This window comes from Charadrius vociferus, unplaced genomic scaffold (assembly GCF_000708025.1).
Source record: "Charadrius vociferus isolate BGI_N301 unplaced genomic scaffold, ASM70802v2 scaffold63, whole genome shotgun sequence".
Classification (NCBI taxonomy): domain Eukaryota; kingdom Metazoa; phylum Chordata; class Aves; order Charadriiformes; family Charadriidae; genus Charadrius; species Charadrius vociferus.
The window spans coordinates 1,068,698-1,084,542 of record NW_009647579.1 but is presented as its reverse complement, the minus strand read 5'-3'; the positions used below and the strand labels follow the sequence as shown (position 1 = coordinate 1,084,542).

General features: G+C 37.4%; 1 protein-coding gene across 1 annotated transcript in view; it reads left to right on the top strand.

The window, feature by feature from the left end:
• Positions 1 to 15,845, top strand: part of CACNA2D3 (calcium channel, voltage-dependent, alpha 2/delta subunit 3) — a 459,453-nt gene that overhangs the window by 90,017 nt on the left and 353,591 nt on the right. The window contains exon 3 of the mRNA XM_009880928.1: positions 7,937 to 8,053. Within this exon, the coding sequence (XP_009879230.1) occupies positions 7,937 to 8,053 (117 nt within the window). The remainder of the gene's footprint in view (positions 1 to 7,936; positions 8,054 to 15,845) is intronic.

The window sequence follows — 15,845 nt, the reverse complement described above, 5'->3', positions numbered from 1 at the left end:
TTCGACTGCTTAGAATTAGATCTGCTAACTGGATTGTTTGGATCACCTATTTTTGGTGGTGGTTGTTTGGGTGGAGGCTTATTAACTTCTTCAATTAAAAATTGAAATACTGAATTAATCGTGGAGAGCAAACATTTGAAACTCCTGGAGTGTGTTTCCTTGTCTTTTTATTTATTAGAGAATATTATAATTTATGCATCATCAGTATGACTGCTGCTTTTAAATTTTATTTGTGATGAGAAATACATTCTGTATTTTAGAGGTATTAGAGCTTGTATCTTTCCACACTAGGTCAGCTGTTTTACCCAGATATATATTCAAGACTCTTCCCATTACTGCTGTTTATGTGATATATCTGTACATATCTAGTTGTGCAAAGGTTTGAGGATGTATCTTGTGTGGACACACTTCACAGACATGGCAGAGGAATATGGCCAAGTCAGGCATTGGGTTAGTTTTGTTTTGATTACTATTCCGCTTAATGCTTTAGTTGATTTGGTTTTGTAGCACTTGCATGTAGCAATGAGGTAAAAATAGATCAGAAGTAAATATCTTTGTAAAGATTAAATACGCTGGCGGTATAGTGCCCTTGCATTGATGGTAAGATACTTACATTGGGTGTGAATTATTTTGTAAGGAAAGCAGTAACTATCCTTGTCAAGTCTGCTGATGATAACAAATTTCCCAGGACAGCTGATGTTTGGCTATAATATACCAGGTACAGCTCTGAGTAGCTAAACATAGTAATATATGCAACCAGTATTTCAATATTTTGCATTTCAAAGTGTATTTTATGAAGTAGCTAAATGGGATTAGGAGAGAGCAGGAGTTCCTGAGACACCCATGTGTGGCAAGGGTCAAATGTGACAGGCTAATGTAGAGCTCCTTGGAGTCATTTGATGAAGTGAATAAAAATTTCTCTGCAGAAAAGAATGAGTGTGCCATCACGCTGGTCACTGCTGATGGATTTCATCAACACAAAGAGGTTCAGTAAAGGTTAATAGGAGTGTGTAATGTGGTGTAACACAAACTGCCAATTATCAAGGAGTTCTCTAATGTCAAGGTGAGGAGAAATATGCCGTTGTGACTCATCTTTCCATACAGATCAGCCTGAACTTAAGTTATCTGTCGTCTATTGGGCAGGGCAGTGGAAGAGTAACCAAGAGAGCTTGTCTCTGTGTAGTTATGAACTGTTGTGTGACATTGGGCATGTCACTGAATTTATCTATATCTCAATATCCTCATGTACAGAATGGAGATTATCATAGATACTCCTTTTATAAAGTCTTCGGAGCTCTGTCAATGAAAAATTCTATACCAAATCTGAAATAAAATAGTTTTGCTTATAAATGTTCACCAGCCTTCAACAACAAAATAAAACCAACTCTTAATATTGCTTATTTTGTTAAGGCCCCTAAAGTTGCTCCACTGAATGCATTTTAGACTAAGGACCAGGTAATAAAAGCATAATGGTGGCACTCTAGTTTAAAAAAAAAACCACACACCACCATAGGGTCAATGTGAATAATGGGAAAATACAAAATCTTTTACTAAGGAGAGATTCACAGATGAGTCTATCAGAGGAGTGCACCATCTGTATTTGATATCTCTGCTGTGGTAGTGCCATCTGAGTACCCTTCTGCTCAGTGGAAAATCTTGGTCTCCCACTCACATGCACATGTAATTCTGGAGGCTGCTTTTTATTTGGCTTCAAATTCAGGTTTATTCCAACAGTGCATATGTAATTAGCGACCCCTCACTTCTGATGAAGCATTTGGAGGCTGTGCTGTATATTTTTAAATCTTCTGCTAGGAATTACTCTACCACCTCTCATGTGCAGAGCACCACAGGAGCTCAAGCCACATAAGATTTGAACTTTCACAGTTTGTGTCCCATCAATTTGAATGTGGATATTGTTTTAAAATAATACTGTCTTATAAAATGCTGTGATAGGTTTTCCACATCAAGAGCATTTTATATTCTTAGTTTTGATTCAGAAGCTCAGAGCTGTATATTGGTAATAGTGGAAAACCTCGCTCTGTGCATAGTTCCTTTAATTTCAAAAGAACCGTTAATGGTGTAAGGCAGCACCTAATGTGACTGCATTGTCAGTTTGCTCCACATAAAATTTATGTATGGGGTTACAATTTGAAAAAAACAAACCCTACAAAGTGTAAAAAGGAGCGGGTGTTTTAAAGCACCCTGACTAAATGCCATTTGTTTTAAATTTTGTGCAGCAGTATTAAGAACATAAGTAAAAAAATTATGCAATGAGAAGAGCATAAAAAAATGAATGTGAGCTTTATTTTTTAGATTGCAATGAGGAATAATTAGTGAAAGAAAAATATTTTTAATTGATGCCTGAAAGGTAGTATATTATCAACATTCTGATCCCTACACTCTAGAAGAACTGGACCTAAAATTTCAAGGTTACTTTGGGTAGAAAAGTCAACATTGGTGAAGAAAGCCATGGGTTTAGGGGTTAAGAACTGACTGAGACACAACTGTTTAAGACTGACGTAGTGTTTGACTGTAACTAAAGAAACCACGTTAAGAGCTGCAAATTGTATTGGCTGTAAGCTTTTTGCAGCCTTGCAGACTCATTCATTGATTACATTTGATTGTCAGGACATCTTAAATATAGAACTAAAATGTTTCCAATGGGCCAATTAACTCATGTGGCGGTTCAAACCATCACTTCTGCGCCTGAGGGAGTCACTGTTAGGACTTACATGGCAGTGTCTGAAGCAAGTTTGAACAGTGCAAGCAATGCCGAGCACAGCCTTTCTACTGGGCAGTAGATATTAATTGAAATCAAAAGTTGGTGATTTAATCAAAAGTGTGTGTTTCAGTAATCTCATTTTATGTTGCACTTGGACATCTGAAAGTGGTGTTTTGGTTTGGGTTTTGGGGGATTTTTTTTTTCTTTTGCAAATGGCATGGAGTAAACATACTCTTATTTTCTTTCATCGATACAATGGACAGATTGCATAGATAATTCATCTTTCATTTGTATGCTGTTCTACTTTTTTATTATAAACCAAAGACTGTATAGATGCATATATATATTTAACATGTATGTGACAAAACCACTCCCAAATAGCAACATTTGTGAAGTATGTAGAACTATGAAAACTATAGCTCTGAATACACCTCTGAGGAATACATCAGTTCCTAATACGCAACACAAATTGAAAGATTACATTTAAAGGATTATTATAATATTCCTGTTGAATAAATAAATTTCTTTCATCTGGGTGATAATGATGTTTACTGGCTCTGAATATCCCGGGGAGTGGGAAGAACATAAATGGTTGTATTGTTCTGCGCATGTACAAAGCACCCACAGACTTGTTGAAAACTGATACTAAAGACCATTTACACACTTGAAAGTAACCTGAAATATTTTTATATAAAGTGTAAAGGCAACTATCTTGATTTTGATAAGAGTTGGTACAAGTAGATACAAATACAAACAGGAACACAAAGATCATGCTTCTCTTTGGAGAAAAAATTAAAAATTCAAACTGTAGCTGACATGGCATCTTTCTGAAGTTGTCTTGCTTCAAGAGGCTATTTCTTTCCCTGCCTTGGTCACTCAAACTGAGTGGGTTTTGGCGTTGGTGGTTTTCTCTATTTTTATTTCTTTTTGTGTGTGGTGTTTGTTTGGTTTTGTGTGTTGGTTGGGGTTTTTTTCTGTTTTTGTTGCTGGTTGTTTGTGTTTGGTGTTTTGGGTTTTTTGGGTTTTTTTTTTGTTTGTTTGTTTGTTTTGTTTTGTTGTTGTGTTGTGTGTGTTGATGTTTCAGTGCCAAATATTTGGATTGCATTAAATGCTTCAGACTTGAGTCTTTTATAGATTGCTTTCTGGTATGTTGTTTCTTGATGATCAGTTACCATGCAAGGAAAAAACCCCACGCCTAAATCCATGAACAGCATTAAAACTTGTGACAGTGAAGTACTGTCTGTCTTTCCCTGGTGCTTATGTGAAATGATCTGGCAAAACAGATAGTGAAGAAATAATGTATTTTTGTGTGCTTTCTCAAATGATAAATGTTCTTGTCTTCTTACCAAATGCTGATTTTTGCAAGCAGAAAGAATCAGCATTTCAAGTATTTTTTTATAATTCAGCAAATCAGAATTTCTATCTGCTTGATCTTCTAGACAATTGGAAATCCACTTATCTAAAGAAATATCCAGCTGTGCCTAACTTTTCATACCCTTTTGTTATGCAAGTGAATTATTTATAGCAAAATTAAGGATGTTTTCTTTCATTTTAATAACAGTACAAATGTATTACTGGGTATGTTACAAATGTTGATGATAACTTTTCAGTATCTCTTACTGGAATATGTTTATAGAGTATTAAAAAAAAAAATAAAATCAAGGCTTTCATCTTTTTATTATTTTTTTTTAAACAAGCCAAAATACCTTTATTGTCAACTTCGTATTTTTTACAGTGGAGGGAAATGGCTATATTTAAGGCATCACTTGGAAGAGCCATTGGGAGTAGCAGTACTGCAAGGTAGTTTGCAAGTCTGGAATAGAAAGGCCAGCCTGGCCCAGAAGCTGGGGTTTTTTCACCACTGTCTGTGATAGCGTTTTGCCTAATTGCAACCCTAGTGGCACACTGCTGTTTTCTCAAGATTACATTAAAAGAAAATAAATCATTTCCTTTAAGAACTATTTCAAATTTATTTTGAAGGAACTAGGTCTTCACTTTTTTAGCTAATTTATTTGAATTAAAAACCAATTTAATATGTAAAATCTAGTGGTGGGGAAATGATGAGAGCCTGAAGGTCAGACAGCCTCTGCAGTGAAAGGAAGAGAATCCGTTATTAATGACGTCCTTTGTCACAGTTTTATTGTGTCTTTGTTTTTTCACTATCTGCCGTGATTCAGGTTTCTGGCATTGATTATCATTATAAAATCAACCGCTTTCTAGATTGAATCTAAATTCCCAGCTTCGTGCACATTGAGTACTGAGAGGAAGTGCATAGACACGCACAGATTAATCTGGCACCTCTTCCCTCCAGACACAATCACTAGAGCACAAGGATACTATAAACAGCTGGTGTTTTTTCCAACCACATAATTTCTCCTGTTTTGGAACCTTCCACTAATGGCTGGAAAAATAATAGAGGTATTTTTATGGCAACGAAATACTGAATATAAAATACATATTATGTAAACCACTTATTATGTAAGCCTCTTGGTTGCCAAGGTCTTGCAGATCAAGTAAATACTCCTTCAAAAACATTTGCAACAAACTAGATTTCCAACAATTGACTGGACGTGCACCATGCCAGATGTGTGGTCTTTTCAAACAGAACTTAAAGAAGATCTTCTGTTTCCTGCTCTTTTTTTTAATGTTGGAACTTTGGCATTTAAATTAGGAAAAATGAATTTATGTATTATGAATGAGCGTTATTATAAAATCATAACTTCTCAGTTAAATCCCATCTATTTTGAGTGCAAGTTATCATTAATTTTCAAAAGCACCAGCTACTCAAAACTGAGAAGGGTGACTTTTTAATATGTTCTCACAGTAACCTAATAGACTATATGGTATGATTCTCTGTGCCTAGAAAATTTGTCAGCTTCAACTGTACCACTCAGTTTTCAGACAAATGCAGTGAATAATCTCCTGGTTTTCTTCACTTGATGGCAAAGCTTAAATCAATAAATCTGATGACCTGAAAACAGTCTCTTGAAGTGATGCATTTTAGAATACTTTCTAAGAACTCAAAGGTCAAGTCTGAAGGGAACCATTTTTATCACAACTTCATATGTTGAACATGATCTGTGCAGCTTGAAATAAGTGATTCAAATTTGTACTTCATCTGTTGACATAATAAATATGATAGTTGTTCATGACACTGCATTTTGTTTCATTTGTTTTAAATTCTTCAAAGCTTTGAATCTTATGGGATGTGAACAGACTTTGACATCATTAATTAACTGGGAATGTTTTCAATTTACTTTTAATTTACTACATTTTATCACAGTTAGTATTTGTTAGAATAACATTTATCTCTGTCTACTGTGTTCTTGTATTTTCTCCAGTAAATACATTAAAAATAATCTATTTTAGACAAGTAACTGTGCCATCCTAAATTTATTTTTTCAGATTGGAGAGTAGTGACTTTAGTAATGGCATAGATGGACTTGCAGGGTTGAAATTGGAACTCTGCTTATGGCATATAAATGCAGAGCAAGAGGAGGAAAATACCAAATCTTCCCTCCTGCCTCCAGGGAGAAAAATGCAGGTGGTCTGCTTGAGGTTTTTTAGATTACTTGGACTGATATTAAAATCTCATCTAGAATAGAGCCTCATAACTGGAAATAGTGTGGAAAAAGCTGAAATTATTACTGAAATGGGAAAACTACAGAATATAAAAAGTCTAGTGTCCTACATATTTACTGGCAACTTTGTACATTTTAACCTTCTTATGACATTGTCTGCAAATGATGTTTTATCAAATATTATTTGCCTATCAAAACATCCACACAAGTTTTTACAGAGAAGTATAAAGATTAAAGCAAGTTCAAAGTGTCACTTTGCCTTGAAAATTGGTTTTGTCAGGAGAAATGCGTACAATATGCGCAAGCATTCACTTACAATAGAGTCCGTCCTTCCATCACCAGCCAGGACATGACTGGTCCTGACTTGTTCCCTGTTTTGATCATTTTAGTGTTCATCGAAGTGCTTTGAGCCCCTGTTTTTGATGCTGTTATTCTTTCTTCTCTCTCTGGAGTTGCATAAGGTTTGGAGATAATTGTAATTCTATAGGCAAGTTTTATTGATAAATCTTTTTAATAATACCTGCTTATTTTATTGACTCAAGTATTGTGCTGTGGGTTGCACTAAGAGTCAGCATTAGAGGTTTGGAAGATGTTTTTTGCACGTAGGACTAAAGCTGGCAGAAACCAGGTATGCTTTTCAGTATCATGGAGGTACAATTATGTGAATAGGTTAAGGCTTTGGTAACAGGAAATGGCGAGTTCGTCACAACTCATCATTGATAAATAAATAGAGAAATATTTATTTGATAAATATAGATAAGCAAATGCTAATTAAACTGAAATCCATCACTTCTTAGGCTACAGGCTACAGTGGAATGACATGGAAAAGAGGAATATTCTCAGTACTAAATGTTTTGAAGATTGATGCCACAGAATATTATGCTTTTTTTGTCTATTATACTTTTACAAGCTTCATTGTAAACACTAACAATGAAAAAATGTAGAAAATAGAGGATAAAACCAGTTTTGAATATATTTTTAGTGCTTAGTCAGTCTGAGTGTTATTCACGTTTTGAAAAGAGACCATAAGCTAATGCTCATCCATATTGTAAAAAGGATACTTTCAGGCGTGCTTTCAGATAAAGGCTCATGTTTATGCAGTTTATTTAGGGTTTTCTTTGCATGGAAAGTTAAGAATGTCTAGATAAGCTTGTAGTATAAGCATTCATAATGTAGGTTTTGTATAAAGCTTGTGAAACAGACATCTACAAGTTGAACTGAGGAGGAGGAGGATTCTGGGTTGCTAAGGCACTGTGGATTGCCAAGCACATCACTGGTATTAAATGATTTTTGGATGGGAACTGAAGGTTTTTTTACTACTTTTTTTTGGCTGTTGTTCAGTTGCGGGGAGGGGTAATTTAAATGGTGTGAAGGGGAATTATCGTTTTCCTACAGTGCATGAGATAAATATTTCTATTATATTTTCTTAACGGAGTTCTGGTTCTAACCCAGTTGTTCTATCCCTGTGACAGCATCTTGGCACAAAGCAGTGTTCTGCCACACAAATAAACATCAAATAAATGAAGAATGTCAGGAAAAGTGTAATATGAAACTCATAATTAGTTGTCAAAATTTCAGCTGGTTCACCGTGAAAACTTTTCCCTAATTCTTTTTTTGTTTTTTGTTCTTCCAGAAATACAAAGAATATGAGAAGGATGTTGCAATAGAAGAAATTGATGGCCTTCAGCTTGTGAAAAAGTTAGCAAAGAATATGGAAGAAATGTTTCATAAAAAGTCTGAAGCTGTACGGGTAAGCAGCAGATCAGTCTGCTATTTCATTCTGTGATGTAAAACTAAGTGTATAATTTAGGCTCTACTCTGAAGGCTGTACCTAGTGACTGAAGGTGCTAAAGTGGAAATGCTAAAGCGTTCAGAGGTATTTCAGGATCAGTATTCAAGAAAATGGATATAAATTATTTTTTTATAGAGATATATATTGTTAAATAAATTCATGAGAGTGTAGCTAGGTTTGGACTAACCGTTTCACATATGAGTTTGTAAGGTATCACTTGTGTTCAGTAAAACATAACTATATATGTTTGTGCATTAAAATGTTAGATTTCAAAATGTCAAACCAAAACTACTTAATTTCACTGCTCACTATTATAAAGATAGTATTGCAGGGTATCTTCTGAGTTCAGTAACTCTCCTTTAGTTCAAATCTAGAAGAAGATGCAGATGCCTCAAATAGGACTAAATCCAAAATTCCTCTAATTGTGGTAAGTACTAAAGCACTCTAAAGGCAATTTATTAGTGATCATCAAATAACTACACTGAGCCTTCTGTACATCTGTAGGTTTGGGTTTTTTTTTAATCTCTATTTCCAGTCCTTCTTTTGTAGTAGCTTTGACATCCTATTAGATTAGATTTACCATAAAAAAAGAAAAAGTTCTAACTTCTGTGTTTTCTGAATTGAATAGGAGTTCATTGTAACATGCATGTCCTAAAGAATAACAGGTCTTCCTGCTGTAGCTTTTATTTTGCGTTATTCTTTGCTAGAAATTTAGGTGACTGTCTGTAACAGTAGTTCCTGTTACATCACCTATATCAACAGACTAACAGGATGTGATGGTGATTCTGTTTACCACCAGCTACTCTATTTCAGCTAGATTTGTCGGCTCAATTGAATTTGAAGGTCTTTGTGCCTCAACTGCAGAGCTTCAGGCGTCGCCCAAGGAGAGAGATTCCATTTGTATAACTGTACATACAATTTTGCCTTCAGCCATTTATTTTTTGTTATGGTGCAAAAGGGAGGAAGGAATTTGGCTATGTTTTAGAAGCTGAATTTTCTGGGCTGGCAGCAAAGTAAAACATATTTCAGCTTGCAAACTGAGCACACTTGGCAGGGAAGCAGAGAAAGACAATAAACATGGAACCCCGCAATGCTATTTTTACAGTCTGTTTTCTCGGAGAAAAACTGCACTTTAAGATGTGTGCAACAGCTTCTAGAAGACTGCAGAATATTGACTCTGGGGGAGGTTGATTTCCTTGTTCCTTAGTAGAGAAAACTGCTGCCCTGAGATCATAACAACGTGAAAAACCCATTCTTGGAGCAGCACTTGTTTAGAGCGAGGAGTGCCCAGCAAGCTGCACACGAGAGCGGAGCTCTGTTCTATCAGTGTGGAGTGCTCTTGGGGAAGAGCAGTTTGTCTCTCAATTAGAGCTTTGTAGTGAATGTTTTCTAATATTTGTGGGTGTTTAGAACTGTTTTGGTCTCTTCATACAGATGGCATTTTTGCCTAAGGTGGAAAAACATATAGTTCTGGTATAGGCCACCGTGTTCTGAGTTGAAAATAAGCCCCAATTCTGTGAAGCTTAACTATGTGTATAGTATTGTGTGAAAGGGTTTTAGTGGTGGAAAAACTGACTGAAATCCAAAGCCTTCTTTGGAAGGTTTTCATCTTTGGAAAGGAAGCTAGAAGCTTGGTTTGGACAGGGTCACTTGTTTTAAAAAATGATCTGTTTAGTGTACCTTTCAAGAAAGTTATTTTTTTTTGCATAATCACATAATGTGGTTGCTAGATATGCAGTAAGTGACCTTTTATGTTCTGGTAAGTACAAAATCCTTTGGTACAGTGCAGGTTTTGCACAAGTTCCATCTTTGGTGCATCATAGCCACTTTTCTCCTCACCTCTGGAGAGGTGAGATAGGAGTTACAAAGCTCATATGGATGTAAGACCACTGCTCCACGCTGAGACAAAGTAATACTGCGTCACCTTGCCTCTAAAGTAATAGAATTTTGACATAAGCTTCGATGGAGAAATTTGTACAAAGACCACTGAAACCGAGAATTCAGAGGGCTCAAATTTGCAAGGTTCAAATTGCAAGGTACATTTGCAAGGGTTCAAATTCAAGCGCTCAAAAAATGTTCCAATGTTACCCCAAATTGTTACCCGACACTGCTCATTGAATTAGCTTCAGGTAGACATCAAAATCCACAGTTTAATTTAAAATACTTTTAAGATAAAACATTTTGATCGACATACATTTTTCGGGTTCTTGCAGATGTAACAATCTGTGACAACTATTCAGAAAGCCACAGTATATAAAATATTTCATTTGTAGAAAAGGCCAAGAAGAAAGACCTGGAAATACAGAAATAGAGAAGGCCTTCAGGTTTTTTGTTTTGCTTTATGCTTTCAAACACATTAACTTGTTCGAAGCTACTAATCACATCTGAACTCTTTTCTCCCTCCTCCCCCTTTATAGTCTGGTTGAATTTTTATCTTTTCTGTCTCATCACTTTTCATAGTGATTAGTTGGTTCAGTGTGATTTTTATCATATTCATCCCCTGTTTGAATTACCCTTCAGTATGCAATTATCCTATCACAGAATGTCCTATTTTTGTGCTGTCAGATACATAAAATAAATGGAAAACTGAAAGTGCTAAACCAATTATATAACCTTTTGTCATCCACTTACTGATGGAAACCCCTGTGAGCAGTTCCCCCTCCCCCCGGCCCCAGTGTTCACTGTTTACCTTAGATTTCTGTCAGTTCAGGATATTCCTTTTAACCATTTCCTTCCTAATAGTGCCCTACTTGATCGAATTTCAGAGAGACAACTTCAGGTTTTATTTTTAAATATTTGTGACATAATTTAAGTTAAACCCACTGAAGTGTAGTTTTGATTCGATGTCGCTGATGCTTTGTACCTAGCTGTGACAAACGTAGATGTATCCATTTTCCTTTAAGACTGTGACATTCGACTTGGGAAAAACCTTACTGCCCATAAGGTGGGATAAATGGAAATGGTTCCTTTGGTGTTCAGCAATGGGTTTAATTTTACAGCCAAACCCAAATAATCCCTTTGAGAACCTTGCGTAGTCCGCTGTCCCTTGTGGTATTGTTTCAGTTGCTTTTCCTGGACTTTAAGTGATTTCATTCATAGGAAATGTGCTTGATCAGTCTTAATTTAAAGTTATCTGTGATTTTTTTTTTTTGAAGTTATTTTTTAGAAGTTTTTCTGATACTTTAGTGACTCCGCTCATTTGAAACTGAAGAGGATAGAGCACGATGACATAATGCTCAGGAACGAATGACTACTGCAACAAACCTGATAGCGAAAAAGTGGTGGAATTAAAACTTACTCATTTGGTACTTTTACATTTCCTCGTAAACGGTGTAATAGGAAAAAATCAACAGAAGATAGAGGGAAGTTAAAAGGATAGCAAAAAGAAAGACAAGTTGTTGGGGAATATTCAAAAAGCCACTATTAAAACTTGAACTAAGCAGTTAAATTTCTATTTTGATTAGTGTTTCTTTGCAAGTAAGGAGAATCCTGTAAAAAGGGTTGTTGATTTACTTGTAAGATGGCGAATGAAGTGTTAAGGATTATTTTTCTTTAAGGCAACTACCATTGCTGCAGCGGAAAATGCAAATAAAAGATATTTCTTTTTATTAACTTTTCCTGCTGTAGCTACCTGGTGTTCATTGTGAAGCTGATTCTCATTATAACTGTACTGTGAAAAGTAATTGCTGTTGTACAGTAATTCAATTTCAGTGCATTCATGCATCAGTAAGCCAGTGGGGTTTATCTAGAGAAACCTGGGACTTTAAAGCTTTTTATCATGAAATTCCACATGCAGACAAACGTTCTTCCAACGAGTAGAATATCAACATTTACATTTAACAAACAGTTGCAACAAAGAGAAATGGATTTTTTTTTTTTCCACCAATGATTTTTACACCAGTCTTCAAGCTGCTTTCATATGCTATTAGGATGATATTCATAGAATCATAAAATAGCAGATTGGAAGGGACCTCAGGGATTGTCTGATCCAACCTTTCTGGGCAAAAGCACAGTCTAGACAAGATGGCCCAGCACTTTGTCCAGCTGAATCTTAAAAGTGTCCAATACTGGGTAATCAACCACTTCACTGAGGAGATTATTCCAATGGCTGATTGTTCTCCTTGGAGACAAGAGGAAAATTTTTCACGAACTTCCCTGGAGTAACTGGTACCCCATTACCCCTTGTCTTTTCCATGTAAAAAGGGAGTCTCCATCTTCTTTGTAGTCACCCTTTAAATACTGGAATGTGGTGATAAGGTTTCCCCTAAGGGTTCTTTTCTTAAGGCTGAACAAACCGGATTCTCTCAGCCTTTCCTATCATGGCAGGCTTCCCAGTTCTTTGATCATCTTTGTGGCCCTCCTCTGGACCCTCTCCAGCCTGTCCGCATCTTTTTTGCATAGTGGGAACCAAAACTGAACACAGTATTCCAGGTGTGGCCTGACAAGCGTGGAGTATAGTGGGATAATGACTACTTTATCTCTGCTGGTGATGCCCTTGTAGATGCAACCCAGCATCCTATTGGCTTGCTTTGCCACAGCAGCACGCTGTTCACTCATATTGAGCTGCTTGTCCACCAGGACCCCCAGGTCACTTTCCACAGAGCTGCTCCCCAACCAGGTAGATCCCAGCCTGTGCTGCACTCCTGGATTATGTTTTTCCAGGTGCCAGACCTTACACTTCTTGTGTCAGCCCACTCTTCCTGCCTATGCAGGTCTTCCTGCAAGGTGCCTCTCCCTTCCGAAGTGTCCACTTCCCCACTCAGTTTGGTGTCATCAGCAAAGTTCATCAGGGTGCGCTTGATCCAATCATCCAGTTAACTTCTGAAGACATTAAACAGTGTTAGGGCCAGTATCAATCCCTGGGGGACCCCACTTGTGGCAGGTTGCCAGTTTGAAAAGGAGCTATTTACTACCACCCTTTGGGTGCAGCCTGTCAGCCATTTGCCACCCACCACACAGACCACTTGTCTAGGCTGTAACGCATCAGTTTCTCTAGGAGGAGGCTGTGGGGAGCAGTGTCAAAAGCCTTGGAGAAATCCAGGTAGACAATGTCCACCGCTTGCCCCTCATCAACCAAGCAGGTCGTTTTGTTGTAGAAGGTGATCAGGTTTGTCAAGCACAATTTGCCGCTGGTGGATCTGTGCTGGCTTTTCCCAATCATGTGCTTCATTTGACTTGTGACAGCCCCCAGGAGCACTTGTTTGGTAATTTTCTCAGGGATTGAAGTATGACTGATGGGCCAATAATTTCCTGGATCCTCCTTTAAGCCCTTCTTGTAGATGGGACTGACGTTAGCTTTCTTATGGACTTCTGGGGTGTCCACTGATCTCCATGACTTCTCAAAGATTATGGAGAGTGGCCTTGCAATGACAGCAGCCAGTTCTCTTTACACCCTTGGGTGGATGTTGTCAGGGCCCATTGATTTGTAGGGGTCAAGCTCTCGTAATAGTTCACATACCAACTCTTCCTTCACTAGCGGTGGGTCTGTGTTTGTGTCAGCCTGGATTTTTGTTCCAAAGACCTGGGGCCCAACAGTGCTGGTGAAGACAGAGGTGAAGAAAGTGTTGAGAACCTCTGTGTTTTCAGTGTTGTCAGTGACTTATTCACCTCTGCTGTTTAACAGCAGGCCAATATTTTCCTTCTGTTTCTGCTTGTTGTTTATTTGCCTGAAGAATCCTTTCTTGTAGTTTTTGACATCTCTGGACAGTTTCGATTTTAGCTGAGCCTTTGCTTTTCTAACTGCATCCCTGCACACCCTGGCAATGCCCTTGTAGTTCTCAACAGGTATTTTCAGCTTTTCCACCATTGGTATGGTTCTCTTCTGGTTTTGAGCAGACTCAGAAGCTCGCAGTTAAGTCAAGAGGGTCTCTTGCTCTGCCTGCTTCCCTTACCTTTAAGAGGGATAAACTATTTTTGTGCTTCCAGGAGAGCATTCTTGAAAAACTCCTTTATCCTCTATGGAAGCTTCCTGTGGAATCCCTCCCAGCTGAGCTCTGAGCAAGCTGAAGTTTGCTCTTCTAAAATCTAAAACCTTTGTCTTTGTACTTACTTTCAGCATGCTCAGCAAGATCCCAGACTCCACAATATTGTGATCAGTGCAGCCAAGGCTATCACTAACCGAGATACTACAAAGCAGGTTTTCTTGGTCAGTGAGTAGCAAGTCCAGCAGTGACTTGTTCCTCGTTGGCACATCTAACATTTGTATGAAGAAGCAGTCCTCTATGCCTTCCAGGAACTTGATGGATGACACGTGAGCTGCTTTATTGTTTTTCCAACAAATGTCTGGGTAATTGAAGTCACCCATAAGAACCAGGTTCTCTTGACCCAAAGCTTGCTTAAGTGACCCACATAATGCTTTGTTGGCTTTTTTGTCTTGGCTTGGAGGTTGGTAGCAGATGCCCACTGTAAAGATCCTCTTGGGGACGACCCCTCTAATCTTGACCCAGAGGCATTCGACAGAGCTTCCATAATAACTGTAGTTGTCTTCTATACGCTCAAGATTCTTCCTAACATAGAGTGCAACTTCTCCTCCTCTTCCCTGCATATTGTTTATGCACAGTTAAAGTGTAATGTCTGCGTTTGAAATGTTTGTGCATATTCATATACGTGCCTATGTTTGTACATTTTAGTATGTGGATGCATACGCGTGTGGGTACGTGTCTTCACACACACACATATATTGAGGTTTACATATGTAATAGCAACAGATGCAATTTACTATTGTTTTTTGCATATATATGTATATATATGTAAGCAAAGTATTGAACAACGTATACTACATCCACGTATTTTCAAGCAAATACTGGTAAGTTGGTGTCCTGATCAATACATTAATTTTTATTTGAAATAAGTAAAGTGATATGTTGGTGAGTGCAAAGTGAACTTGTTTGGATGGACACAGAGATTGTGGCAGGTAATCCAAAGCTGAGAGTGAAATGTCCTAAACAGAGGAAGTTTCTTTGGCCATAAGAATGCTTTGCAGTGCTCTGAATAGACTTATTTAAGAAAGCTCAGTAAAGAATTCATACTAAATATTATAGTCAATGAATGTAGCTTTTATTTACAAACAAGTACTTTACTGTTTTCTTAGATGTATTTGGCATTTAACTAATTTTTGATGTGTAACATAATGGTTAGCTCTTCCCCATTTGATCAGACGTATCGGTACAGAAGGTAGTTTTTGTCCTCTGGTGGGTTGAGGTTGGCATTTAGAACTGGGTTTTGAAAGCAGACGCTTTAGTAGGCTGATTTCTTACCCACTGTTACCTCCTGGAATGGAAAAGTATTTATTTCAGTCACTCAAAGATTGCTACTTCTAGTTAATGTCACTGAACTCATACAAAAGTGTAAACGCAGCAAACAAACTAAAATAATACTCAAGTTTTAGAAAGGTGTAATTATTTCATGTGTTCTCAGTGATAAGGAAGTTTTTATATAATCTTTTGGTGGCTTCTTTTCTTATCAGAGTGAATAATTTTTGTCATGTTCTTTGGTTGAGGTTATTGACTGCTTTCCTTCCCCGCCATTTACGTTTGAACACTGTCACTTTTGCCAGTGGTTAAATCTCTAAGTGTCGTCAGAATCAGAGAATGGTTACAGGGAAGATAATTCTGTGTCCTCACTGAGGAAAGGCAGAGAAAACTTAGTCATACGAAAGGACTGGAGAAGACAGTGCAGTGAGAGGGCGCTAGTGGTGATGTAGAAGGGACCTGAATAAATTATGAGAGGTTCATTTAATGGGTGAGGGGTA